The sequence below is a fragment of the Macrotis lagotis genome, chromosome 6, assembly GCF_037893015.1.
Source record: "Macrotis lagotis isolate mMagLag1 chromosome 6, bilby.v1.9.chrom.fasta, whole genome shotgun sequence".
In the NCBI taxonomy this organism is placed as follows: domain Eukaryota; kingdom Metazoa; phylum Chordata; class Mammalia; order Peramelemorphia; family Peramelidae; genus Macrotis; species Macrotis lagotis.
Window position 1 is genome coordinate 217,720,511 of NC_133663.1, and position 27,133 is coordinate 217,747,643.

At 34.6% G+C, this 27,133-nt stretch overlaps 1 protein-coding gene across 1 annotated transcript in view; it reads left to right on the forward strand.

The window, feature by feature from the left end:
• The first annotated feature begins 19,597 nt into the window (after positions 1-19,597).
• The window catches only part of LOC141491396 (ephrin type-A receptor 6), a 1,165,986-nt gene continuing 1,158,450 nt past the window's right edge, over positions 19,598-27,133 (forward strand). The window contains exon 1 of the mRNA XM_074192302.1: positions 19,598-21,143. Coding sequence (XP_074048403.1) covers positions 21,041-21,143 — 103 coding nt within the window. The 5' untranslated portion in view covers positions 19,598-21,040. The remainder of the gene's footprint in view (positions 21,144-27,133) is intronic.

Genomic DNA, 27,133 nt, shown 5'->3' on the forward strand with positions numbered 1-27,133 from the left:
AAATCCAATTAGGTGATTTCGATTACATTAAATTAAAAAGCTTTTGCACAGATAAAACCAATGTAACCAAGATCAAAAGAAATGTAGTAAACTGGGAAACACTCTTTACAACTAATGATTCTGGCAAAGGACTCATTTCTAAAATATACAGAGAACTGAGTCATATTTTTAAAACAAAAAGCCATTCCCCAATTGACAAATGGTCAAAGAATATGGAAAGGCAATTTACAGATGAGGAAATCAAAATCCATAGCTATATGAAAAAATGCTCTAAATCGTTAATTATTAGAGAAATGCAAATTAAAGCTTCTATGAGGTACAACCTCACACCTCTCAGATTGGCCAATATGACCAGGAAGGATAATGATCATTGTTGGAAGGGTTATGGGAAATCTGGGACACTATTACACTGTTGGTGGAGCTGTGAACTCATCCAACACTTCTGGAGAGCTATTTGGAAGTATGACCAAAGGGCAACAAAAATGTGCATACCCTTTGAACCAGCAATACCACGCCTGGGCCTATACCCTGAAGAGATGATGAAAAAGGGTAAAAACATTACTTGAACAAAAATATTTATAGTAGCCCTGTTTGTTGTGGCAAAGAATTGGAAATCAAGTGAATGTCTTTCAATTGAGGAATGGCTTAGCAAACTGTGGTATATGTATGTCATGGAACACTATTGTTCAATTAGAAACCAGGAGGGATGGGATTTCAAGGAAGCATGGAGGGATTTGCATGAACTGTTGCTGAGTGAGATGAGCAGAACCAGAAAAACACTGTACACCCTAACAACCACATGGGAGTGATGTTCAACCTTGAAGGACTTGCTCATTCCATCAATGCAACAATCAGGAACAATTTTGGGTTGTCTGCAAGGGAGAGTGCCATCTGTTTCCAGAAAAGGAGCTGCGGAGTTTGAGCAAAGTTCAAGGACTATTCCCTTTCATTTAGAAAAGAACAGATATCTTATTGTCCAATCTTGTTTCCTCTTACACTTCTCTTCTCTTCTTTAAGTATATGATTTCTCTCTCATCACACACAATTTGGATCAAGGAACAACATGGAAACAAAGTAAAGACTGACAAAGTGCTTTCCATGGTGGGGGGGCAGTAGAAACTGTGGGAAAAAATATTGAAATAATTTCTGTATTGGACTTAATATAAAACTTTTATTATCCCAAAGACAGCTGATGTTGCCTAAATATGAACTGAAACATGCCTTTTTTTCTCTAACTTCGTGTTTCTTTCTCTGTGGTGGGGAGGGGGCACTGAGGGAAGGTTATCTTGTGTACTTTTACAACATGACTATTGTAGTAATGTGTTTCATGGTTATATGTGGTTTTTTTAGGCTTTTGCAAGGCAATGGGGTTAAGTGGCTTGCCCAAGGCCACACAGCTAGGTAGTTATTAAGTTTCTGAGGCTCAATTTGAACTCCAGTACTCCTGACTCCAAGGCCAGTGCTCTATCCACTGCACCATCTAGCTGTCCCATAGCTATACATTTTTAAACTATATCAAGTAACTTACTTTTTCAATGGGGGAATGGAGTGGGAAGACAGGAGATAATTTGAAACACAATGCTTTTGGAAGTAAATGTTGAAGCATGGTTTTCCACATAGCCGGGGTAAAATTATAAAATAATTGTTTTTTAAAAAAGGAATGCTTTAAAAGTTTAGAAACTTATCTTACCTTAAAAGGAAGTTGGTGGTAGATTTCAGGCTAAGCTTGCAGAGAGGAGACAGGCACTGTGCTAAATCCCTCATATGTTATATGAAGCAAACCTCTTAACAGAAATTAGATCGACAAAACCCAGAAAAAGAAGCTAGGAGAACATCTACCTAAAGGTCTGTCTGTAAGGATTGTGGGTGAGCCTGGAGTAGAGTGCAGAACACCTGCAGAGGGGTGGGTCTGGGATTAACCTAAAATCAACCACAGAAGCGTTGGCTGTGGGAGCCACAATCTAAGAGCCAACTGGCAGTCAGAGGCTTTGGCTGTGGGACTGACAGTCTGTGGCACTCCAGCAGGGTTGGAGGGCAAGTTCCAGTGCAGAGTTGCACCTATTAATCTGCTGGATTCCTCTGGTATGGAGGACCTCAGACTCCATGCTTTCACTTCAGCAGAGTGCTCTTCCCAGAACAAAGGCATATACAGCCCAGCCTACCCCCCAGCCCCCATGCTCACGTGTGAGCAGCAGAACTCCTTCAGTTGAATAGGGAGAGTAAATACCTTGCCACAGTGCATAGCCCACATTGTTCAAGGATAAACCTATCCAGCATCACAGCCACCCATCCCCTCCAGACTAAGGGAAATGGGCTCAAATTAAGGTCACAGACACTCCAGGGAAAACAATCAACATCCTCTACTGGTCAACCCACTTGGAATCAATAAAGTCAGGGAGCAAAGCCCATAGCACCCCTAGTAGCTGGCCCACTTAGAGTTAGTGAACTCAGTGAGTAAAACCTCTTAGTGATCTCAACACCAAACTCCTCTAAACCAGCCCCTCCTGCAACACAAGATCTCAGGAAAATGAAGAAGGCCCAGCAGAAAGGGGGGGGGGTAGTAGAAAATTATCTAGAAGGTAAAAACACTAACTCAGACATATCTTGAACCTCTGAGAATATGATCTGCTGTCCAGTCCAGAAAGACTTCCTCAAAGAAATTAGTAAAGAGTTTAAAATTCAATTGGAAAATGTGGAAGAAAAAATTTACACCTTGCAACAAGAAAAGAAATCCTTGAGAAATGCAATGGGACAAATGCAAAAAGAAAATAGTTCTTTGTAAACCTCAATTGGTCAAATGCAAAACTCTTTCAAAAATAGAATTGACCAGTTGGAAAAGGAGTTGCAAAAGGTAAATGAAGAAAATTATTCTCTAAAAAAAAAAAGAATGGAGTCTGTGGAAACTAATGATTTGATGAGACAATAAGAATCTGTTAAACAAAAAAATGAAGAAAATAGAAGAAAATGTAAAATACCTCATTAGAAAAAACACTGACCTCAAAAATATAACTAGGAGAGACAACTTAAAATCATTGTGCTCCCTGAAATATTAGAGAAGAAAGAAGTTTGGACTTAATATTACAGGATTTAGTGATTGAAAACTGCCCTGATACCATGGAACCAGAGCACAAGACAGTTATTGAAAGAATACATTGATCCCGCCCACAAAGTGACAGCATCAAAGAATATTGTAGCCAAATTCCAGTCCTATCAGATAAAAAAGAAAATCCTGAAACCAGCCAGATAAAAACAATTTAGATATCAAGGAGCCACAGTAAGGAATACACAGGACCTGGCTGCATCAACATTAAGGGATCAAAGGACCTGGAATGAGATATTCTGAAGAGCAAGAGAGCTTGGAATACAGCCAAGAATCCACTATCCAGAAAAGTTGAGCTTTCTCTTCCAAGGAAAAAGATGGACATTTAGTGAAATAGGAGATTCCAACTTTTCCTGATGGAAAGACCAGACCTTAATAAAAAGTTTGGAAATCAAACAGGAAACCAAAGAGACACACAAAGGATAAAAAAGGATAAAGGAAAAAGTTTCTATCAAATAAGATGAAACTAGGCTACAACCTTACCTGGAAGAAAGATGATAATAACTTTTGAGAATTGTAAATCTATTAGGGAGACTATACTTAGCCAGAAGTGATGGACACTCATGAATTTTCTGTGACTCAGATAGAAGAATTTACAAACAATACCACTTTAAAAAGGGAGGCAGTAAAGAGATGGGAGGATGCAGGATATTGAATGGGGTAAATCTCCTTACATTAAGAGGTACAAAGGACCTATTGAGATAGAGGGGAAGAAGGGAGGAGGTGAGAACAGCCTGAATTTTACTTTTAACAGATTTGCCTTAAAGTTAACATACATACACTCAGTTAAGAAACTTATCTTACCTTTCAAGTATTAAAGGAGGGGAAAGGGCAGGGGGGAGGAAAATGGGAGTTAACAGAAGCAAGGGAAGGAAGAAGGGGCAAAGTGAAAGGGGAAAGAAAAGGGAGGGGTATTTAAGAGGGCAAACACACTGAAGGTAGTGGTATTCAGAAACAAAATACTGGGGAATATGGATAAAGTGAAAAAAAGGAAAAATACAAACAGTGGGAAGATAGCATGGAGGGCAATAAAGAGTTATTAATTATAACTTTGAATGTAAAAAGGATGAACTCTCCTGTAAGCAGAGAGATGCATATAGAGTAAAGGGGAAAGGTTCAGCTGAATGAAAAAAGAAGGGGAAGCAATCCTTTTCTCAGACAAAGCAGCTGCAAAAATAGATATAATTAAAAGAGAAAAGGAAGGAAACCTATAACATTCTAAAAGGAACAAAAGACAATAAATTAATTTGAATACTAAATATGTATGCACCAAATGCTATAGCATCCAAATTCTTAGAGGAAAAGTTGAAGTAGTTACAGGAAGACAAAGACAGCAAAATCCTACTGGAGGGAGACCTCAACCACCCACTGTCAGATTTAGATGAATCTAATAATAAAATAAACAAGAAGGAAGTTATGGAGGTAAATAGATTGATGGAAAACCTAAACATGATAGAACTATGAAGAAAATTGAATGAGGACAGTAAGGAATATACTTTTTTCTCCTGAAGGACATGGCACCTACACAAAAACTGAGCATGTAATAGGACATAAAAAGCTAATGATCCATTGCATAAAGGCAGAAATAGTGAACACATCTTTCTCAGACCATAATGCAAAAAAAAAAATCACATGCAATTGGGCCAGGGAGATATAGATCAAATTTAATTTAATACTAAATAACCTCATTATACAGAATGAGTGGATCAAATAACAAATTATAGAAAAATTTAATATTTCATCCTAGATAATGACAATAAAGAAACAATATACCAAAACTTATGGGATACAGCAAAGGCAACTGACAGGGGATACATTATATATCTTTAAATGCTTACATGAATAAACTGGAGAAAGAGGAAATCAATGAACTAAACATGAACTAAAAATATTAGAGAAAGAATAAATAAATAATCTAATTAAATGTCAAATTCTAAATTCTAAAAATTAAAGGAGAAATTAATGAAATCAAAATCAAGGAAACTATTGAACTAATAAGTAAAAACAAGAATTGGTTTTTATAAAAAAAAAACAATAGAATTGATAAACCTCTGGTTAATTTGATTAAAAAGAGAAAGAAGAAAACCAAATTGCTAGTGTTTAAATGAAAAAGTTGAACTGACCACCAATAAGGAGCAAATTGAAATAGTAATTTGGGAATGATTTTTGCCCAACTCTATGCCAATAAATTTGATAATCTAAATGAAATGGATGAATTTTTAAAAAATATAAGTTTCCCAGGTTAAATGAAGAGGAAATTAAATACATAAATAACCCGATCTCAGAAAAAGAAATTCAACAAGTTATTATTGAACTCCTTAAGAAAATATCTCCAGGGCCAAATAGATTCATAGGTGAATTTTGTCAAGCATTTAAGGAACAATTCCTGTATATTCTCTTTGGAAAAATGGAGGAAGACAGAACTCTGCTTATCTCTTTCTATGACACCAATATGGTGCTGGAAGAGTAAAAGCAGAGAAAGAAAATAATAGATTTATCTCCTGGTTAATATATATGCAAAAATCTTAAATAAAATCTTAACAATATGATTACAACAAGTTATCACTAGGATAATACACTATGACCAAATAAGATTTATCCCAGGAATGCAGGGTTGGTTCAATATTAGGAAAACTGTAAATAGAATTAATTATACCAATAGCTAACCTATCAGAAATTACATAATTATATCACTAGATATAGAAAAACTTTTGACAAAATGCAACACTGATTTCTACTAAAAACCCTAGAGAGTTTAGGAATAAATTGATTTTTCCTTAGAATAATAAGCTGTAGCTATCTGAAACCATCAACAAGCATTATGTGCAATAGGGATGGGCTAGAGGCATTTTCAATAAGATCAGTGGTGTAAAAAGCTGATTATCACCACTACTGTCCAATATTGTATTAGAAATGTTATCTTCAGCAATAAGAGAAGAAAAACAAAGTAAAAGAATTAGAATTGGGAAGGAAGAGACAAAACTCTCATTCTGCAGATGATATGATGGTATACCTACAGAATCTCAAGAAATCACCTAAAAAAGTACTAGAAATAATTAGCAACATTAGCAGAGTCACAGGAAAATAATAAAACCTCATAAATCCTCAGCATTTCTATATATGACTAGCAAGATGCAGTAGAAAGAGCTAGAAAGAGAAATCCCATTCAAAGTACCTTCAGACAATATAAAATCCTTGGGAGTCTACCAGCCAAGGCATACTCAAAAACATTTTGAAAACAAGTACAAAACACTTTTCAGATAAAATAAATGCAGATTTAAATGAGATTTAAATAACTGGGCAAATATCAAATGCTCATGGATAGGCCTAGCTAATATATTAAAAATGACAATTCTATCAATTTAAACTACTTCTTTAGGTCCCTTACCAATCAAAATTCCAAAAAATTACTTTAATAAGTTAGGAAAAAATTGTAAGCAAATTCATATGGAGAAATAAAAAGGCAAGAATTTCCAAGGACTTAATGAAAATAAATGCAAAAACGGGGGGCTTACCTCCATCAGATCAATACAAAGCATCAGTCATCAAAACTGTCTGCTATTGGCTAAGAGACAGAGTTGTCAATCAGTGGAATACACTAGGTACAATAGCAGGAAATTATTATAGTAATCTGCTATTTGATAAACCCAAAGAGTTCAGCTATTGCGATAAAAGCTCTCTCTTTTATAAAAAAGAAAAACACTTTCAGGAAAATTGGAAGACAGGATGGCAGAAACTTGGATTAGACCAACATCTCACACCCTATACTAGGACGAGATCAAAATAGATACAGGATTTAGATATTAAAATAATACTATAAGCAAACTAGGAGATAAAGGAATAGTTTGCCTGCCAAATATATGGAAAGGCAAAGCAGTTTATGACCAAGGGAGAGATGATGAACATCATTAAATATAAAGTCGAGAGGGGTGGCTAGGTTGCACAGGAGATAGAGCACCAGCCCTGGAGTCAGGAGTAACTGAGTTCAAACCTGGTTTCATACACTTAATAGTTACCTAGCTGTGTGGCCTTGGGCAAGCTACTTAGCCCCATTTGCCTTGCAAAAACCTAAAAATAAAGAAAAATAAAAAATAAACTAGATAGCTTTTATTATATTAAATTAAAAAGCTTTTGCACAGACAAAACCACTGTAACCAAGATCAAAAGAAATGTAGTAAATTGGGAAACAATATTTCTGACAAAGGATTTATTTCTAAAATATACAGAGAACTGAGTCAAATTTATAAAAAAAAACAAGCCATTCCCCAATTGACAAATGCTCAAAGGATATACAAAGGCAATTTAAAGATGAGGAAATCAAAATGATCCCTAGTTATTTGACAAATTGCTCTAAATCACTACTTATTAGGGAAATGTAATTAAAGCTTCTCTGAGAAATGCAAATTAAAGCATCTCTGAGAAATGCAAATTAAAGCATCTCACACCTCTCAGACTGGCCAATATGACCAGACAGGACAATGATCAGTGTTGGAAGGAGACACTAATACATTGTTGGTGAATCTGTGAAACCATCCAAACTTGATGGAGAGCAATTTGGAATTATTCCCAAAGGATAATAAAAATGTGCATACCCTTTGGTCCAGCAACACAACTCCTAGGTCTATACCCTGAAGAGATGATGAAAAAGGGTAAAAACATCACTAGTACAAAAATACTCAGAGCAGTCCTGTTTGTGGTGGCAAAGAATTGGAAATTAAATGAATGTCACTCAATTGGGGAATGGTTTAACAAATTGTAGTATATGTATGTATGTCATGGTGCACTATTATTCCATTAGAAACCAAGAGGGATGGGAATTCAGGGAACTTGGAAGGATTTGCATGAACTGATTCTGAGAGAGATAAGCAGAACATAATATTGCACATTCCAACAGCAACATAGGGGTGATAATCAAATTTAATGGATTTGTTCATTCCATCAGTGCAACAATCAGGCATAATTTTGGGCTATCTGTGATGGAGAATATCATTTATATGCAGAGAAAGAATTGTGGAGGTTGAAAAAAGATAAAAGACTATTACCTTTAAGTAAAACAAAACATTATCTTATTATGTAATTTTGCTATCCCTTATACTTGATATGATTTCTCTGTCATCACATTCAACTTAGATCAATGTATACCATGGAAATAATGCAAATAATGGCAAATTGTCTTATGTGGGGATGGTGGGGGGAGAGGGAAGTAAGATTAGGGGAAAAATTTTAAAACTCAAAATAAATGAAATATTTCAATTTTTTTCTTTTTTTGGAATTTTTATTTATTTATACTTATTTTGTACAAATGATATTTTTATACATTACTAAAATATTCTTGTTTAAGAGTAAACATAATACCTCCTCCCCCCAAAAATATAGACCCACATGAGCAATAAAGTAAAGAGGAAAAATATTAAAATCAAAATAATAATAATTATTGTTATTTTTATTAATATTATTATAATGGTAGCCAGGTGGCTCAGTGGAGCCAGGAGCACCTGAGCCAAAAACCAGCCCCAGACACCCAACATTCACCCATCTGTGTGGTACCAGGCAAGCCACCCAACCATATTTTCCCTGTAACCCCCTAATAATAATAATAAGGATGATAATAATCATAATAATAACAATAATGATGATAATAATAAATGTGCTTCAGTCTGTGTTCCAACACCTCCAGCTCTGTCATGGGCGGATCACATTCTTTATGATAAGTCCATCACAAAAGCTATTTCCATGTTTTTCCACCGTTGCCATTGCTTATAGCAACATCCTCCATTCGTGCATTCCCACTACCATGAACTATATTTTTTATCACCTTTCACTCTGTCCCTCTTCTTAAATGTGCTGTAGGGTAGCTGAGAGGCACAGCAGACTAATCACTGGCCCTAGGGCCAAGAGTCCCCAAGCCCACATACCACCCTTTAGGCCCAGCAACTACCAAGCCCTGTGGTCCCAAACAGGCCATAAAATCCCAGCCCCTTGCAAGAAGTAAAAAAGAAAATGTGTTATATCTGACCACTCTCCCCAATGTTCCACCCTCTCCTCCATCACACACATCCCCTCCCTTCTGCCATTCTCCTTCTCTCCTTCTGATTGTAGATGTCTATACCCTATTGAGTGCATATGTTGTTTCCTCTTCTAGCCATCCCTAATGAGAGAAAAGGTTCCCTCATTCCCCTTTGCCTTCCTCCTTCCATATCATTGTAATAGCTCATTGTAATAAAAAAATCTTATTATATGAAATATCTTAGCCTATTTTACCTCTCCTTTCTCTTATTCCCATTACATTTCCCTTTTAGCTAGTGACTCCATTTTTACACTATATTATGTCTTCAAATTCAGCTCTCTCCTGTGCTTCATCTAAAAAAGATCCTTTTACCTGTTTCATTAAATGAGAAGTTTCTCATGAGTATTATCAATATCATTTTTCTAAGCAGGAATACATGTTGTTCATCATCTTTTAATCCCTCATATTTTATCCTTCTCCACTCTCTATGCTTCACCTGAGTCCTGTATTTGAAGATCAAACCTTCTGTTCAGCTGTGGCCATTTCAACAGGAACATTTGAAATTCCCTGGTTAATTTAAAATCCATCTTTTTCCCTGGAAGAGAATGTTCAGATTTGCCAGTTAGTTTATTCTCGGTCACATTCAGAGCTCTTTTGCCTTCCAGAATATTATATTCCAAGCCCTATGAGCTTTTAATGTAGTTTCTGCTAAGTCCTGTGTGATCTTGACTGCAGTTCCACAATATTTGAATTGTATTCTTCTGGCTGCTAGTAATATTTTCTCTTTGACTTGGGAGTTCTGGAACTCGGCTATAATATTCCTGGTAGTTGGGATTTTGTTGGATCTCTTTCTGGGTGAGATCAGTGGATACTCTCAATTTCTGTTTTGCCCTCTGCTTCTAGGATATCTGGGCAATTTTCCTGTAGGAATTCTTTAAAAATGATGTCAAGGCTATTTTCCTGGTCATGACTTTCAGGTATCCAAATAATTTTTAAATTATCTTTCCTTAATCTGCTTTCCAGATCAGTTTTTTTTCACTGAGATGCTTCACATTTTCTTCTAATTTTTCGTTCTTTTGGTTTTGAAGTATTGTGTCTTGATTTCTTAAAAAGTCATTAGCTTCCCTCAGTTCCATTCTACATCGTAAGGATTTGTTTTCCTCAGAGAGCTTTCTTATCTCTTTTTCCATCTGGCCAATTTATGCTTTTTAAAGCATTCTTCTCTTCAATTACTTTTTGAAGTGTTTTATCCATTTGATCTATTCTGATTTTTAACATGCTATTTTCTTCATCATTTTTTTGGATTTCCTTGACTAGGCTGGTGACTTCCTTTTCATGTTTTTTCCTGCATCTCTCTCATTTCTTTTTCAAATTGTTATTCTATGTGCCTCACTTGATTTGCAAAGTCTTTTTTTGAGCTCTGTCATAGCCTGAGTGCAATTTCCATTTTTCTTGCAGTCTTTAGATGCAGGAGCTTGTACTTTCTCATCTTCACATTGAGTATTTTGATCATTCTTGGGATCATAGACAATGTATTTCTCAATAGTGTTCCTTTTTTTCTCTGTTTACTCATTTCCTCAGGTTGTGCCTGGTTTTGGGGTGCTTCCTGAGCTTTTGATTATTATTGGGACATGCCTCCCACAGGTATCGCAGTGTGTGAAGTTCTGTCTTCCCTCCTTGTCTGTGAATGACCACAAGCACCCCCCTCTGCCACAGGTCTGAGATAGAGGGCTCTGCCTTTCTATGGGGGGCCTAGACTGTGATCAGGATCTGAATGTGATCAGAGCCCCAGAGTCCTGTTCCAGGTACAGAGGACAGACCTCAGAAGTCTCTCTCAGAGGCCCCCACTGACCTTGCAAGTTGTGCCCAGTGCTCCATGGGGTGTAGGTCAGGAAACTGCCCCAGCTTCCATGAGCCACATCTCCTAGTGCCCTAGGGCTGCCTCCAGGAGGCTGAGGTTTCTTCGCTTTTGGGCCTGCCCCTCTAATGCCATGGATCGAAGTTTTTCCATTATTTTCCAGGTTACCTTGGCCTGGAGAATTGTTTCACTGGATCCCTCTGAGGGCTCTGTCTCTCAAAAATTTAGTTAGAGTCCTTATTTTATAAGGTTTGAAATATTATGGAGAGAGAACATCTAAGGGAGCATCTTCCTCCTGTCACCATCTCAAATGGGGAGGTACTGTCCGTCCCCAAATAAAATCTTTCTTTAATAAAAGAGTTTAACTCCTCTCATAAGCTAGGCTCTTCCAGTACTGAGTCTGTTTTCTAAGCTTAGTTGGAGTGGGTAACTTCAGTCTCTCTCAGACTTAGGACTGTTTTATTGCTATTGTATGTATGTATGTATGTATGCATGTGTATATGTATGCATATAAATAGATAAGCACACATATAAATGCATGTAAAGAGACAGATTTATGATTTCATTTCACTTGTGATTTCATTTATGTACTGGGTTCCAAGTGGGAAGTGTCTTTCACCACTATATACTGACAATTTGTTTGCAACTTGTAGTGTAAGGGAATTCCCTGGTATCAGAGGTTGACTGATTTGCTTAGTCACGATTACAGATATCCCTTCCTCATCATGACTTTCTCCACTGTTGTTTCAATACATCACAGGTCAGCATAAGAAATTAAATGGGAATTTTGGAAGAGTTTTGCAGATGACCCTTCAAGTTCTACAAACAACACCAAACTGTAAACTCTTCATAAGGAAAAAGACGAAAAAAATTCAGACTTATTCTCTGATGTAGAGGGCCAAATATTTTAATTGAATTTTTCATATTTTGGGACATCAGCACAATGTGGAAGAGGTAATTGCTGTATGTGGCAGAGGTAGGATTTAAACACAGGCCTTCTTACCTCTGAAATTAGAGCTCTAATATACTGCTACACTTACTCTTTTTTATGAATTATGTACCATGATATTTGACCCCTCTATATCTATCTTTTCATCCAGCTATCCAGCTATCTATCTATCCATCTATTTTTCTATTTAATCTATTTATCTTTCACTCCATCTTTATTAATAATCTTAGTTCTGTCTGGGTTCCTTGTAAGCACAGATTTGTTTCCTTGAGCACCTTACTTCACAAATATTTTTTCAGTCTTACTTTTCAAAAATCATGTAATAAATTGCAGTTTTGTCTTTCTTCTCATTTTCATTGTGTTTAATTACTTTAAAAATATGCTTCTTGTTCTTAGCAAGTTCAGTTTTATCTTATCCATGCTTTCACACTTTCCTTTAATAAATAATTTTATTTATTGGCATTTAAATGTACAATTTGAAGCTTTATATTTCCCTCCATTTCTTTTTCACTGATATTTATCACCTAGTTTAAGATAGTATTGGCAAAATGAGTTTCCCATTGCAATTAGTTTTCTTACACTAATTTGATTGTTCTATTAACAGGGGATTCCCCCCCCCTTTTTTTTTAATCTTACCACTGGATGAAGAAAACAGTATTAATTTTGACATTCCTATTAGAAACAAAACTGAAGGACAAAAGGAACCTGCAACTACATGGAAGGGTAGCTATATGGTTCTTCTTACAAATGCAAATAAATATTCATTTTATTGTGCACCTTAAAAACAAAAAGAAGCATAATTTCTCAGCATTTGTTGCTTTACTGGGAGTGCACAAATAGACATTTGAGGAAAAATCAAAAAACATTGTAGCAAATACATGTAAAACAGAAGTGAATAAATGTTTTACTCTATAAAGAACCGAATAAGTAAATATGAACTATTGTAAATATATATTTGCAATTGATAAATTTTCAGAAGATATCAATGGAGACATTTTCTGCATTTTTCTAAATTTGTCTTTTACACCTCCACCAGAAATGAAAAAGACCTTTGTAACAAATTTGGAAAAGTCAATGAAGACACATTTACCTATAGGTTTATTACCAAAAATTGTTGTTTCATTTTTATATTTCATTCATCTATTAGGAAGTGTGTAGCACTTTTCATCACTGGTTCTCTGGAATAATGTGTAGTCCTTGGACTGATCATAATTTTTAATGCTTTAAATTTGTTCATTTTTACAATGGTTTGTTTGTATATATTTTCCCTAGTGCTTATTACTTCATGCTGTATCTGTTACCAAAGTCATTATACAGTACTTTGAAACTGATCTTATTTATTCATGTTATCACTATTTGTTCAGTATTCCAAATTGAACAACATCCCTGTCTTTATTTTCAATTTTTTTCTACCATGAAAAAAATTTATATAAATGTTTTATATTATATACCCTTTCCCTCCATCTCTGATATCTTTGCAATTTGTTTGTTTTTGTTTTTAAATTATCTTTTTTGTTTTTGCAAGGCAATGGGGTTAAGATACTTGCCCAAGGTCACACAGTTAAATCATTGTTAAATGTCTGAGGTCATATTACAACTCAGGTCCTCCTGATTCCAGGGGCAGTGTTTCATCCACTGAGCCATCTAATTGATGCTATCTCTTTGCAAATTAAGCCCAATATTAATAACACCAAGTCAAAGGGAGTTAAGTAAATTTGGTGACATGGCTCCAAATTGTTTTCCAGGATAACATCCTGATTCATTGCTCTACCAATATTGCAATAAGGTGGTTTACATCCCCTATGGCAATTGTCAGTTTTCTCTTGTCTCAAGTTTAACAATCTCATGGGTGTAAAGCATATCAGAGATAATTTAATTTGGATTTTCATTAGCATTAGTATGCTGGGATATAGACAATTTGATGTTCTTCCCTAAAATACTGATTATCCATATATTTTGACCATTTATTTCATATTATGTGAAATCTTTTTTTATTTTTTAAAATTCTTTAAAATCCTTTTTAATATGATTTTATTTCTTATGTATGTCTTAGAAATTAAAAACTTATCAGAACATTTCAAATATTTCCCCATTAATTATTTTCTGCTTATTCTAAAATTTTTAGTTTTATTTATACTTTAAACTTTATTTTTAATTATATGAAATCAAAATTTTCCTTTTTATCTACTGAAATCTTTTCTCTTACTTATTTAACCCTTTCTATGAGATCTAAAAAAGGTGATTTCTTCCTTATTGCTCTAATTTGTTTATTATTTCATTCTTTTTATCTATGTCACATATCTATTTGGAGATTACTGTGGTACTATTTCTCATGACTGGTATTCAGTTTCCCCAATCTGTTTGTTGAAGAGGGACTTCTCATTCTAGAAGTTGACCTTTAATGTTTATTTGTCATGTGGCTGTGGGTTAAATGACTCATTTGAATAATTTCTATTTCTTATTCAATACCCTTGTTAACTGTGTCTATTGTGACTACTTTTTAGTATTGTTTGATACTTGATAGAATTTTCCTTCCTTCTCACAGAAAAAATAGTTCCATTGAGATTCTTGACATTTTGTTCTTCTGTAAAAATTTTAAAATTATTTTTACAGTTCTCTAAAACAATCTTTTGATAATATGATTTGTATTACCCTGAATAATTATTATTAATTTAGATTATATTTTAATATTATAGTATTAGATTTTTTTCCCATCCTAATTAGTATTTATGCAATTGCTTAGGACTGGATGAAACATAGAGGCATAATGAAATTTTTAAAAAGTGGAGAAGAATCTATTATGCTTCAGGTGAAGATGAAAAGACAGAGGTAATAATCTTAATCATAAACAAAACAAAAGCAAAAATAGACCTAATTAAAAGAAGCAGAGAAACTACATTTTGTTAAAAGCTATCATTGCTAATGAAGTAATATCAATACTAAATATATGCATTAATACAAGTAAAATTTAGCAAATGTGTAGATTGAGGTAATTCTTTCAGAAAGATAACAATTGATTAATAAAAATGCCAAATCTATCAAAAAAAACTGATCTCTGAACTACCTTCATTTGTACCCAAAAGACCCAAAAGTGAGAGCTATCAATAAGCAAGGTAATACCACATAGCAAATATTTTAATGAGGACATAGGTTAATAGATCTCATTTCCTTTCAACTACTTCAACTTTAAGAGGGGGTAGGGGGGGAAGAAAGAAAAATCCTCATCTGAAAGTGTTAGTATGCAGCTAAGTAGAAAGAGTTGCTCTTTAAATGTTAATTACAATCTCCTTTGATACTTAAGAAAGGAAATTCAGCTGCCTCTTTCAATCTTGGTTAGAAATATAGAAGTCATCTAAATCAAGTTATCCCTGATTTACTATCCTCCATGCAGACCTGGTAACATCTAATTTTAATTAAGAAAGTAATGACAGGAGGCTTTTACCCTGGAGCCGCATTCAAACTGATTCCTGTGCTTACTGGGTAAATAAAAGGAAGAGTTACACTTTGGAAGGGCATAGTCCAAGCTGGTTTGACTTGCTGCATATTAGTGATCACTTTGCTCAATCACACTCTTTTCAGAAACTGCCTGAATTTACAAGTGGTCTGTCCGCCTAAATTACATTACTTATTCAGTTCCATACTAATAAAACTACATAGCTAGGAGAAACAGTAACAAAATTCATCTGGAGGAAAAAAAGATCAAGAATATAAAAGGAATTAATGAAAAATGCAAAGGAATGTGGCCTAGTTGAACTAGACTTACAATTATATTATAAAGAGGTACTTATCAAAACTATCACGTACTGGCTAAGAAAAAGAGAAGGGGATCAGTGGAATATATTAGGTACAAAAGAAACATTAATAAATGACTATGGTGATGTACTGTTTAATAAATCAAAAGACTTGAGCTTCTGACCTAAGGATGCATCATTTCACAAAAACTGCTGGGAAAACTGGAAAAAGAGAATAACAGAATCAAGGCAAAGATGAACATTTCTTAACCCTGTTTTAAGATAAGGTCAAAATGGATATAGGATTTACACATAAAGGGTGATACCATAAATCAATTAAGAACATGGAATAGCTAATCTGTCAGATTATGGCAACAGAAGAGACAGAGAACATTACAAATTGAAAAAAAGGATCATTTCAACTATATAAAATTAAAAAGTTCTTACACAAATGAAACCAATGCAACTAAGACTAGAGGGAAAACAGAAAGTTAAGAAACAATTTTCACAGCTAGCATTTCTGATAGAGTACTCATTTCGAAAATATATAGAAAGCTGAGTCAAATTTATGAGATACAAGTTAAATGATCAAAGATAAGAACGGGCTGTTTTCAGATGAAGAAATTAAAGCTATCAATAGTCATTTAAAACATGTTCTAAATCATTAGAGAAATGCAAATTAAACCAACTATAAGGTGCCACCTCACACTTATCAGATCTACTAAAATGACAACAAAGAAAAATGATGAATGTTGAAGGGGATGCAGGAAAACAGGACAATTAATGCACTGACAGTGGAGTTGTGAACTGATTCAACAATTCTGGAGGACAATTTAGAGCTTTCCTCAAAGGGCAAAAAAGCTTCATGCCCTTGAGGCAGCTAGATAGTTCAGTGAATAGAGCACTGGCCCTGGAGTCAGTAGGATCTGATTTCAAATTTGCTCTCAGACACTTAATAATTACCTGACAGTGTAACTTTGGGCAAGTCACTTGACTCCATTGCCTTGCAAAAACCTAAAAACAAACAAACTTCATACCCTTTGATCCAGCAATACCAGCACTAGTCTATATCCCAAAAAGATCATAAAAGGGGAAAAGACTCACATGTACAAAATATTTATAATCGCTCTCTTTTTTAGTGACAAAGAACTAGAAATTTAGGGGATGCCCATTAATTGGGGATTGACTGAACAAGGTATGGTATGTGAATATGATGGAGAACTGTTGTTCTATAAGAAATCATGAGTAGTCAGATTAACTGATGCTGACTAAAATGAGCAGAATCTAAAGAACATTATATACATTAACAGGAACATTGTGAGATGATCAACTATGATGCTCACAGCTTCTCTTAGCTATCAAGGATAATCCTCAGAGACCAGTTACGGAAAATGTCAACCACAGCTGAAAAAAATACTATGGAATTTGAATGAAAAGCTAAGCATAAAATGTTCCCTGTTTGATAAACTCAAATTTTTAAAAAAAATTTCTTTTAGGTTTCTTATTTCTTTCTCTAGGTTTTCCCCCCTTAATTCTTCTTTCATTGCATATGGAAATATGAGCAACACAATGTAGAGATAGAGATAGAGGTAGAGATAGAGGTAGAGGTAGAGAGAGAGAGAGAGAGAGAGAGAGAGAGAGAGAGAGAGAGAGAGAGAGAGAGAGAAATTTCATAAGTTAGTACTTAAGGATACTTTAGAATCATCAAGTTCATTATATAAAGAAAAACTTTTAACCCTATATGTTATAGATCATTTTCTTAATTTGCTCATTACATTTAATAGAATATTTGTTTTTAAAATATAGCAAATACTTTATCATTAAAATGTTTCATAACTGCTTAATTTTTTCATAAATAACTATAAGTGAAGTATTCCTCTCTTAATTCTATTTATTGTGACACAAGTTCTATTATAAATGGAAACTATCACATTTATCAAATAAAAACTGTGTCATTCTTGCTTGGTTCCTGGCTACATATATCATCGTTAACAATGATGCAAAAGTGTATAAAAGAATTCTGTAGAATATAGAATTGAAAAAAGAAATATGAAGTTTTTTTCAAATATGGGCATGAGTCAAACAGACAAGAGCAGAGATATCTACATGATTGTATTGCATTTGGCTCATTAAGTGGTCGATAATTTTGAAATTGTCATGTGTCAGCAAATATATCAACATGCCTGGAAAATATAAAAGGAAATAAATTCATGATTAAGAATCTCCATTGAGGTGTACTAATCGCTTTCAACCCGAAGAAGATGATGAATGTTGTGTAAGTATAAAATAAATTTACTTTTTAAGTATCTTTGTTAATGAAAAACAGTTATTCTAATCCTTTCCACTGAAAAATATGAGGATAATGTGGATACAAAATAAAAAATCATTAAAATAAATATAAAATAAACTATACTTTTTGAGTATAGTCAGAATTAAAATTTTAGTATTTTCCCATTGTTTTCATGTATCATAGAATTATAGATTTTTACAGGAAGAAGGTACATTAGAGATTCTTACCAGGGTTCTTTAAAATTGTGTTTTTTAAAGTATTTTCACAAATATATTTCAAAATAATTTATTTTTTTAAGATTTTAAATATTTTGTATACATTTAAACATATGATCCTGAGAATGGTCCATAGGTTCATCAGACTGTCAAAGTGTTTCACAACGCAAAAATATACCTCTATTTTACCGTGAACTTCTCATTTTCAGAAAAACAAACCGAAGCCTAGATTAAGTAATTTATCAATAGTCTCATCCATGCTAATAATAGAACTTGGATTAATGTGTATTTATTTTTCTAAACTCTATACAGTGATTGTTCGAATGTTTAATCAATGTAATGATTGCTGAATTGCAGAATACAAAGGAAATCTAAGATTTTCCTACTTGAAGCACCAACATAAAAACTTTATTCATGATTATATCACTATGTCTTATTGGAATACATTCTGATAGAGGAACCAACCTTACAAGGGAGATATTGAATGGAAGGTACAGTTGCCAATCTGCACATTTATTCACTCTCCTAAAAATCCTTAAATTTTACATTTCTTTCCTAAAAATTTAATTGTAGAGAGAAAGAATCACCTAGGACAATTAACTGAAATGGCAGGAAAACCAGCCATCAAATATTCGGATCCTAACCTATAGTGATAGGACATATGCAGAAATAAATAGATAAATAGATGCAGAGAGAGACAGACAGATATAACATCCATCTTTAATGAAACTTCCTTATGTATCTTTTAATTCAGATTGCCCTTCTAGAATTGAATGAACTTCAAGTCCTGTTACATTATTCCTTTCAATGATATCATACAAACTAACCTTTAATGGTCATATTACTATTTCTTTTCTTTCACGTCCTGTCCCCATTTGCCAAATATTTTTCCTGCCACTTACAACTCTTTGTCCCTTGCTTATTTAAATATTTTGTAATTTTCAGCTTCTAGAATTTCATTTCAACTATCTTGAGACTAATGACCAGGGTTTGTCCCCTCCGATCTAATCCAAGACTATTTCAAACTCCCCTTCCAAAGAATTAGGTTATGCCATACATTCAGAAGCTAATAGTAAGAACATTCTTAACAATGGCACGACGTTTACCCTATGTCTCTTCCCTTTAGGTTATTTGTGATCAGCCGTACATGCACCTTACAAGCAGAGTAAAGAAAATTTTGTCTTGTCTACTACCCCCCTCTAGTGCTGAACTGGCAGCATTTTGATCTGCGGACTACCACACGGGGAAAGGAAGCTTCTTTCTTTCTGTCTTTAGCTTGGCATTTACTCTACACGGTTTGGCTTTTTTTCTAATTTCTGCGCACCCCAATCTCGTCTCCCTTTCCCAGAGTATTCAGGAAGAGGCAACTGGCCTTGCGTTCCCATCTCCTATTGCCTTCACCATCTTCACTACCATTTATATTTATCCCTCCAGATTTAATAATTGATCCTCATTGCTGCGGTTTGCTTCCTGATTTGAGAGGGAGAAGGGAGGGAGTTGAGACTGAGCATGACTGTATGGAGAGAGGGAGAAGTGCTTGGAAGACACAATTCGTAGTCACTGGCTGCTCTTGTTTATATTAAAATTTCTTCCTGGTTATACTCCTTTCCAAGAAAATCCAATAGACCTATAGACTGGCTGCCCCGGACGTAATCAGCATGTTTGTAATCATAAAGACAAATTATCATGACAGTGATGCTGTTCATAAGCATTAAGAAGTACCTGAGAAGTGATCATAGCACATCTGAAGTGGATGTCTACTTGAGCAATTAACAATCAATCCACATACAGCGGCTTCTCTTGATTTTATTTTCACACCCCACCCCCACTTATTTCTTTTTAATCGCTTCCTTGACTTTCCTCAGGTAAGGAGCACAGAGGGAGAAAAGGAAAAGAGAAGCTTGTTATTTTTCTTTCCAAGTTTTACTCATCTAGGGAGCTGGGATGAGCTCCAAGGATCCAGCAGTCACTGCTAGAGAAATTGGCATGAAATTGGAGGAAACTGCTCTGCTTGCTGCTCTCACTACCAGACGAATGTACGGGGAATTAAATAAAAGAAAGAAACCATGCAACTCTCCCACATTCCCACCTCCTCTGAACAAACACAACAACAAAATACAGTAATAATGAGGGGTGTTGCTGCGGAATGGGGCAAAAAGTGCTTTGTGGACTCTACATTCTCAGTCATCATTATAAAGCGGCCCATCTTACGGGTTGGTGCAGAAGCCAGAGGTAAATCCTAGTGAAAGTCAGGGGCTGAGGTAGCAACCGCTTCGTCTCTTCCTGCCACGCCACAGATACACAGAGCCTTGCCCCTTCTCCTTCTCCCCTTTTTCTGTTTTTCCAGACCAGCTAAAGGAAACTTCCTGCAGCCTCTGTGCCGCCCCTTGGATTTGACTGTGCAAGTGTCCAATTCTATGTGAAGAGGAGCACGCCAGCCAGAGGAGTCAGCTCTATGGATATTCCTCCTCCAAGTGTGAAACCCTACCTTCTTCCCCACCCCCTTCTTCCTCCTCACCCCACCCCACCCCTGTCTTTTCTCCCCTCCCCCAAACCACAGCCCTGAGCTCGCTCCTGCGCGCGCGCTCTCCGGGGCCGGGTGAATATTCCTCCCGTGAGTGGGACATACGGGTGGATGCAATACCATCCTCCTCCCACCACCTGGGCGGTGGAGGCAGAATAGTCGGCAGCTGCCAGCTTCACCTGCACTTGGGCAGCCTGGACCCTCGTGCCCTGCCCCCGGGGCCTCGAGCAGAAAGCGCCTCCCATTACCCACTACGAACTGGGTGGAAAAGGAAGAGAAGGAGGAAGACGAATATCACCACGACACAGGGCGACATACTGGCCTGTCCCATCTCTGGAGAGTGTGGAAAGGGACTGGGGGTCAATTATGGGGGGTTGCGAGGTCCGCGGCTTTCTTTTGCAATTTGGCCTGTTCTTCCCTCTGTTGACAGCTTTGCCTGCTGACTGCAGTCACATCTCCAACAACCAAGGTAAGAAGAGATGGGGCGGAGAGAAGGGAGGATATGGGAAGGAGGAGGGTTACTGTTGGGATCCGTGAGAGGGTTTTGCTTCTGACTATAACTTTGTCCTAGGATCAGCTCCTTGGCTTTTCCTCAGCAGGCGGTTCAGTGGATCTTGATTGCCACCAGAGCGCACTGCTGGACAACGCCTCCCGAGTCTAGACTGATACCTTGAAATCCCTTGGGAAGCAGCACTTGCTTCCTTCCTTCCTTCCTTCCAAATGCCCTTGGACATTAATGCGTGAGGGTCAGCGGGACTTTCACTACCACTGTGTTCTGGACCTTCTTCCTAAGTCCCAAAGAACAATGTATCTGTTCTGAACGCAGCGCGCTTAGACTTAATGAAGACTTCTGCTTCTGGACAATTGCATCTTTTTTTTTGGGGGGGGGGGGGTTATATTTTTTCCTCCCTAGGAACAGGGAGGACTCACTCTGGACTCCCTTACATTAGGAGGAAATTTATTTTTTGTGAAAAAGTGAGATTTTTCTCTTTCCTGCCAAGAATATAACTAAAAATTCATCCAGGTTTGCCCTTTTAAAAGAAAAAAAACTAGCTAAAACTCCTTTACTAAGTAATTCGAAGATATAAACAGAATTCTATATAACTTCTGACATTTTTATTCTATTTGGCCACCTTTCTGAGTGAGGGAGATAAGGTATTTCTCTGCAGTAGTTCATAAAGTGGTAGTAACTCTGTTTTTAATGTACTTTTTTTTCCTTTTTTCAAAGTGGCAAGTTTTGATCTTCAAAGTGTTTGCAAAGTGATAGTCAAGAGGACTGAGAGATGTGAATTTTGACCTTTTCCTCTATTTCAAAAGCTAAATGATGTGATACCTTAATAACAGTTTTATTATGGAACTTCTAATCAGGCATTAAAGAACAATGCAAAATCATGGACTTTCTATCTCTTCTTATATAACCTAGTTGTCAGTTTTTTGTTAGTATTTGAAAAATGCTTTCATCATCTTATTTTTATGAGGGAGGAACATGTATGTAACAGGTACCTCAAAGAACTAAATTATTCTTAAAAATAAGTAAGTTAAAAATGACAATTAAAATTTGTTCCAAAGGAGGTACTGTGAGGTGTTTACTTATTAAGAACCAGGTGTGTGAGTGGGGAAACAATACAAATAGTAAGTTAGTCTATCATAACTAATATGCTGTACTCTATTTTATATGGGAGAAAGTTTGGTAGTTTTAAGATTTCTTCTTCTACCCTCCCCCACAACAGGTTTATTTTTTTAATCTTGAGGAAATCTTTATTCTATAGTTAATATCATTATTTTTTAAGAAGTGAAATTTGGTTAGCATCTTATCCCACATTAGGTTGCAAGTCAATTAAAGTGCAATTTCATATATATATATATATATATATATATATATATAATAAATTTGGGTTAATTTTATCATCTATTTAAAGATTCATGTTTAATATCACTCTCTCAGGTACATTGCTAAACTCCCCCTCCATTCAAAGATTCTCTGATGATGGTATATATTATACCCACTGTATTTAAAAATAGAAGTTAATAATATGTACCTTTCCAGTACACCTTTTTTGCCTCTCTTTAATAAGAGAAGAATGATATATTGATTGTAAATATGTTCAAAGGTTTCATGCAAGGGGAATAGGTTGATGCCTATTCATATTTGAACCTTATTTTTTCCCTTACTACAAGGCAATATTAGAATCTTTGCGGGAAATATGCTAAATTTTAATAATAAATAATCTTACATGAAATTCATTAAGTTATAAATAAAATAAAATATTTAAAATTATTTATAAAACCATATGATAGACTATATTATCATTTACTGATTCCATTAATTATATTATTCTATCATATAAAATACTACATATAGGATATTTACTGTATGGACTAGCCATATGGTTGAAGGCAGGATGGAATAGAAGGACTTCTTGTGTTAGGGGATCCCTGAAGTGATGTTTATGATTTTTTTTTGCCTGTGACTTTAAGCTTCATATATTAACTACAAAGAAAACTTTGATATATCAGATTAAGATGATGACCTGCCTGTTTTTTCAAGGTAAAAAAGGAACTATTATATATTATATTATCATAATAGAGCTACAATTTACTTTATCAAATATCAAGCACCTACAACATGCAAGCTAAACTATATGTACTAAAAATAACTCATTTAAATATTATTCAAAGTTTACTTAGGGAAAATGTTTGAGAGATCATGCTCTAGAGTTGGTTTTTGCTGAAAATACATATTGATTTTATCTGAAATTGTAAATATAGAAGAGTCATGTATGAATTTCAAAGATTTCTGGTGAAATAAATGAAAACTAATTTCAAGTACTATAGTAGGTCAGGGAAAAAATTACAAACTCTTGAATGTCACTTACATTCTTTTCCATTACAGAGCTTCAAACATTGCAGTTTCATAAATTAAATTTGAATATGATATATGAAGTTCAAATGATTCATCTATTTTTGTTTTTGGAAAAGGTGTATGAGAACATAAGAATTTATTAGTATGTCATAATAATTAGAGTAAAATCACAAAATGAAAACTTGATGTATCACACAAAAACACTATGTATTCTGTCATATGATTAATATCGGATTTTGTGGACATAAAACATTGTTAGTAATTATCAGTCACTGAAGTTGTAGTTGTGAAAAATCTTATTTTAATATTCTTGGTAGACATTTATAAAATAACATTTCCTTTTTATTTTAATTTGTTTTGTTGACTAAACAAAATATATCCATTGCATTTTTCTATCTTTTATCAAAGTATCTCAAAATCTTCACTCTATAGAGCAATGAAGAAAACCTTTTTCTCCTATAATTCAGTAACTTAAATAATGTTGACAAAATCATGAATAGTCTCATTGTTTTTAATGGTGTTTTGAAGTTGCCACACCATTAAAAACAATGAGACTATTCATGCTTTTGTTTATGGTAAGAATTTGGCCTCCTAGCTCTTAAAAGAAACTTTAACTGCTTTCTATAAGGAAAGCGTAAATCAATCTGGTCCTCTTTTATAATAGTACAGTCATTTTTCAAAGACTGAAGATGGGAGAACTTCTCAATCTGTTCATCTAATTAAGAAAAAATTAAAAATGCTTGTATTGAATCAGCACCTTATTCCATTACCTATTATTTCATTTAGACATGGATTCTAGATTTAGGTACCTGATTAATGTTTGCTTCCTCCAAGAATTCAGGTTCATCCATGTACTTAAAAGAATCCTATTCCTACCCCAGACCCCCAGATACATAACAATTTATCTAATTGGGTTAATTCATAACTTTATCTTATAACAATTGAGAACCACTTTATGACTATTTGCTCAATTAGGTTCTAGAGACTTGAAAATGAAATTTCACTTTGTAACTACAAAAAGGCTGTGTCTATGGAATAAAATATTCAAATGAAAATTAAATACATAGCATATATCTTTTATCATATATATTCATATTACAAGGTATCTAATTTAAATTTTCTACACTGAATTAACTAGTTGGGTTGAAACCAGGCCTAGAGGTGTTTTGTTAATCATACCAGTTACTTTGTACTCAATCTATTTGGTGGAACAATAATTTCATTCACTGGTGAAAACTGACCTTTCAGTGAATATTATTATGAACTAATTGGTCACTAAAATGAAACCAGTTGATTGAGTAGGTTTTCATCAAATAGTATGTATGACCTAAATGAGGAGAATATTCATAAATATCACATTAGATACTTAATATATAGGAATGTGATTTTTTTATGGTAGAATAGAGAGAAATGGAAAGATATTTTTAAGGTAGAGTGATTAGGAGTCCTTGAAAATTAATTTCTAATTATAACATTTGTAAATCTTATAGGTTAACAAAATAGATGATGCTTTATACAACATGTAGTATTAAGATCATTCATTTGGCTAGAGTTTTAGGGACAGATTGTTTGGCAGCCATAAAAAATGATGACTCCAACTCCTCTTATCTTCAATATGCTTGTAAACCATTTAGAAATATCCTCTTGATTTGAAAGTGACATCTAGACTAATAGAGAATACATTGGGCAGAGTGCTTAACTTAGACACAGGAGGAATTTAGGAAGACATATCAGATTTTGACAATGACACTAGATAGGTCAACACTCTAGTAGCTACCTCACCAATCTCCCTAGAACTTTTCTACTATGTATTCAGGACTTCAGTGGAGTAAGGAGTTCATGTTACTTTCACTGATAAATCACAAATCCTTATATTCAAGCAAGCAGACAGGCACATTAACACAAATATCTAAATTAAACTAGGCCAGTTTTACTGTAAACCTAAATATTGTAATTTGCTTCAAATTTAAAAGAGAATTGAGCTATTTCACTGAACTGTTCATTATGAAGGAATCATTGCTTTACATGAAGATTAAAACTATATATTTTTTATAATAAAGCTATAGCATATTAAGTTAGGATCTGTGGTTAGGATAATATTCATCATGTAGATATCAGAATACAATTAAAGAAGTACTTATTTTGCAGTATTGTGGATAGAAAAAATTGTCTTGTTTTTAAAAGTATTGCTACTATATTAGTAATGTATTTTAGAAAGTGGCATGGTATGGTGGATATAGCCAATGTTGAACTCCTTCCCCTGGAATATATTAGCAGTGAAAGGCTGGAACAATTATTTAAGCTTTTTGTTCTAAGTTACTCTCTAAGACTATAAATTATAATATAGGTATAGTCCTATATTGGTTGAGTGAATGCCCTAATCTGGGAGTTCCCGAATCTCTAAATTATATCTCATATATTTATAAACCTTAATGCAAAGTTTTTTTTCTAAGGAATGAGAATCTGAAGCAGAGAGATTAAGAATTTAACTAAGGTTGCATAATTTTATAAGTGGCGGAACTTCAACTCAAAATCACATCTAAATTTATTATTCTTTGCATTAGGCTGTTACCTATTAAAGAAGACGATGTAAAAAATAGTTTTGTTTCCTTCAAGCTAATGAATACTATAACTATGAACTATGTGAGAAGCTAAGTTATTGTGCTTTATTTTTCCCCCTTGTTTAACCTTCCTTTCTTGAGTCTGCCATAATCTGCTTCTTCAATATTACTACCATCTCAGACCATTGCATTTCTGTTATCACTATTTTTTAGCTGCCATATGTGATGAATTCAAGTCTTTCAAGTGATCTAGAAACCTCATTTATATCTTTGAAACAGTGTGGACAAAGTCCCTTTACCTTTGTCCAGTCAGTTCAGGCAAATGAGAGCATCAATGTTTGTTGACAAAATCATATAACAAATTGTTTGCCTGCTATTTTTCAGTTGTGTCCAATTCTTCATGAATTCTTTTTTTCTATTCTCTTGATAAAGATACAGGAGTGATTTGCCATTCTTTCTGAAATGGCTCATTTTATAGAGGAGAAAACTGAGGCAAATACGGTTATATGACTTGCACATGGTCACTCAGCTTTTAAGTATTTGAAACCAGATTTGCACTCTGGTCCTCCTGGCTCTTCCTAGCCCTGTTATCCTGTAACAAATTATCAATTATCCTGTGTTCCTTATCTTGCTTAATTTTTTTGTTTTATCGTTGTTATTTATTCATTTTCAGTTGTGAGGGACTCTTTGTGACCCAACCCTACCTTTGGAATTTTTTTGGATTAAGATAATAGGTTTGCACTTTCCTTCTCCAGATCATTTTACAGATAAGGAAACTGAAGCTAACAAGTTTGAATGATTTGTCACAAATAATAAATATGTGAGGCCAGATTTGAACTTGTGTCTTCCTGACTTCAGGCCCAGCACTCTGATCTACTGCAACACCTAATCTACTTTAAATCTCATGACATAGGTATTTCTTTTGAAATAAATTGAAAAGAATGTCTTTTCCCAATTTTCCTTTTGAACATTTAAAATTCCACAAAGAAAGAAATAAAATTGTCAGCTGTTTTAATGAAATGAAAATTTCCTTGA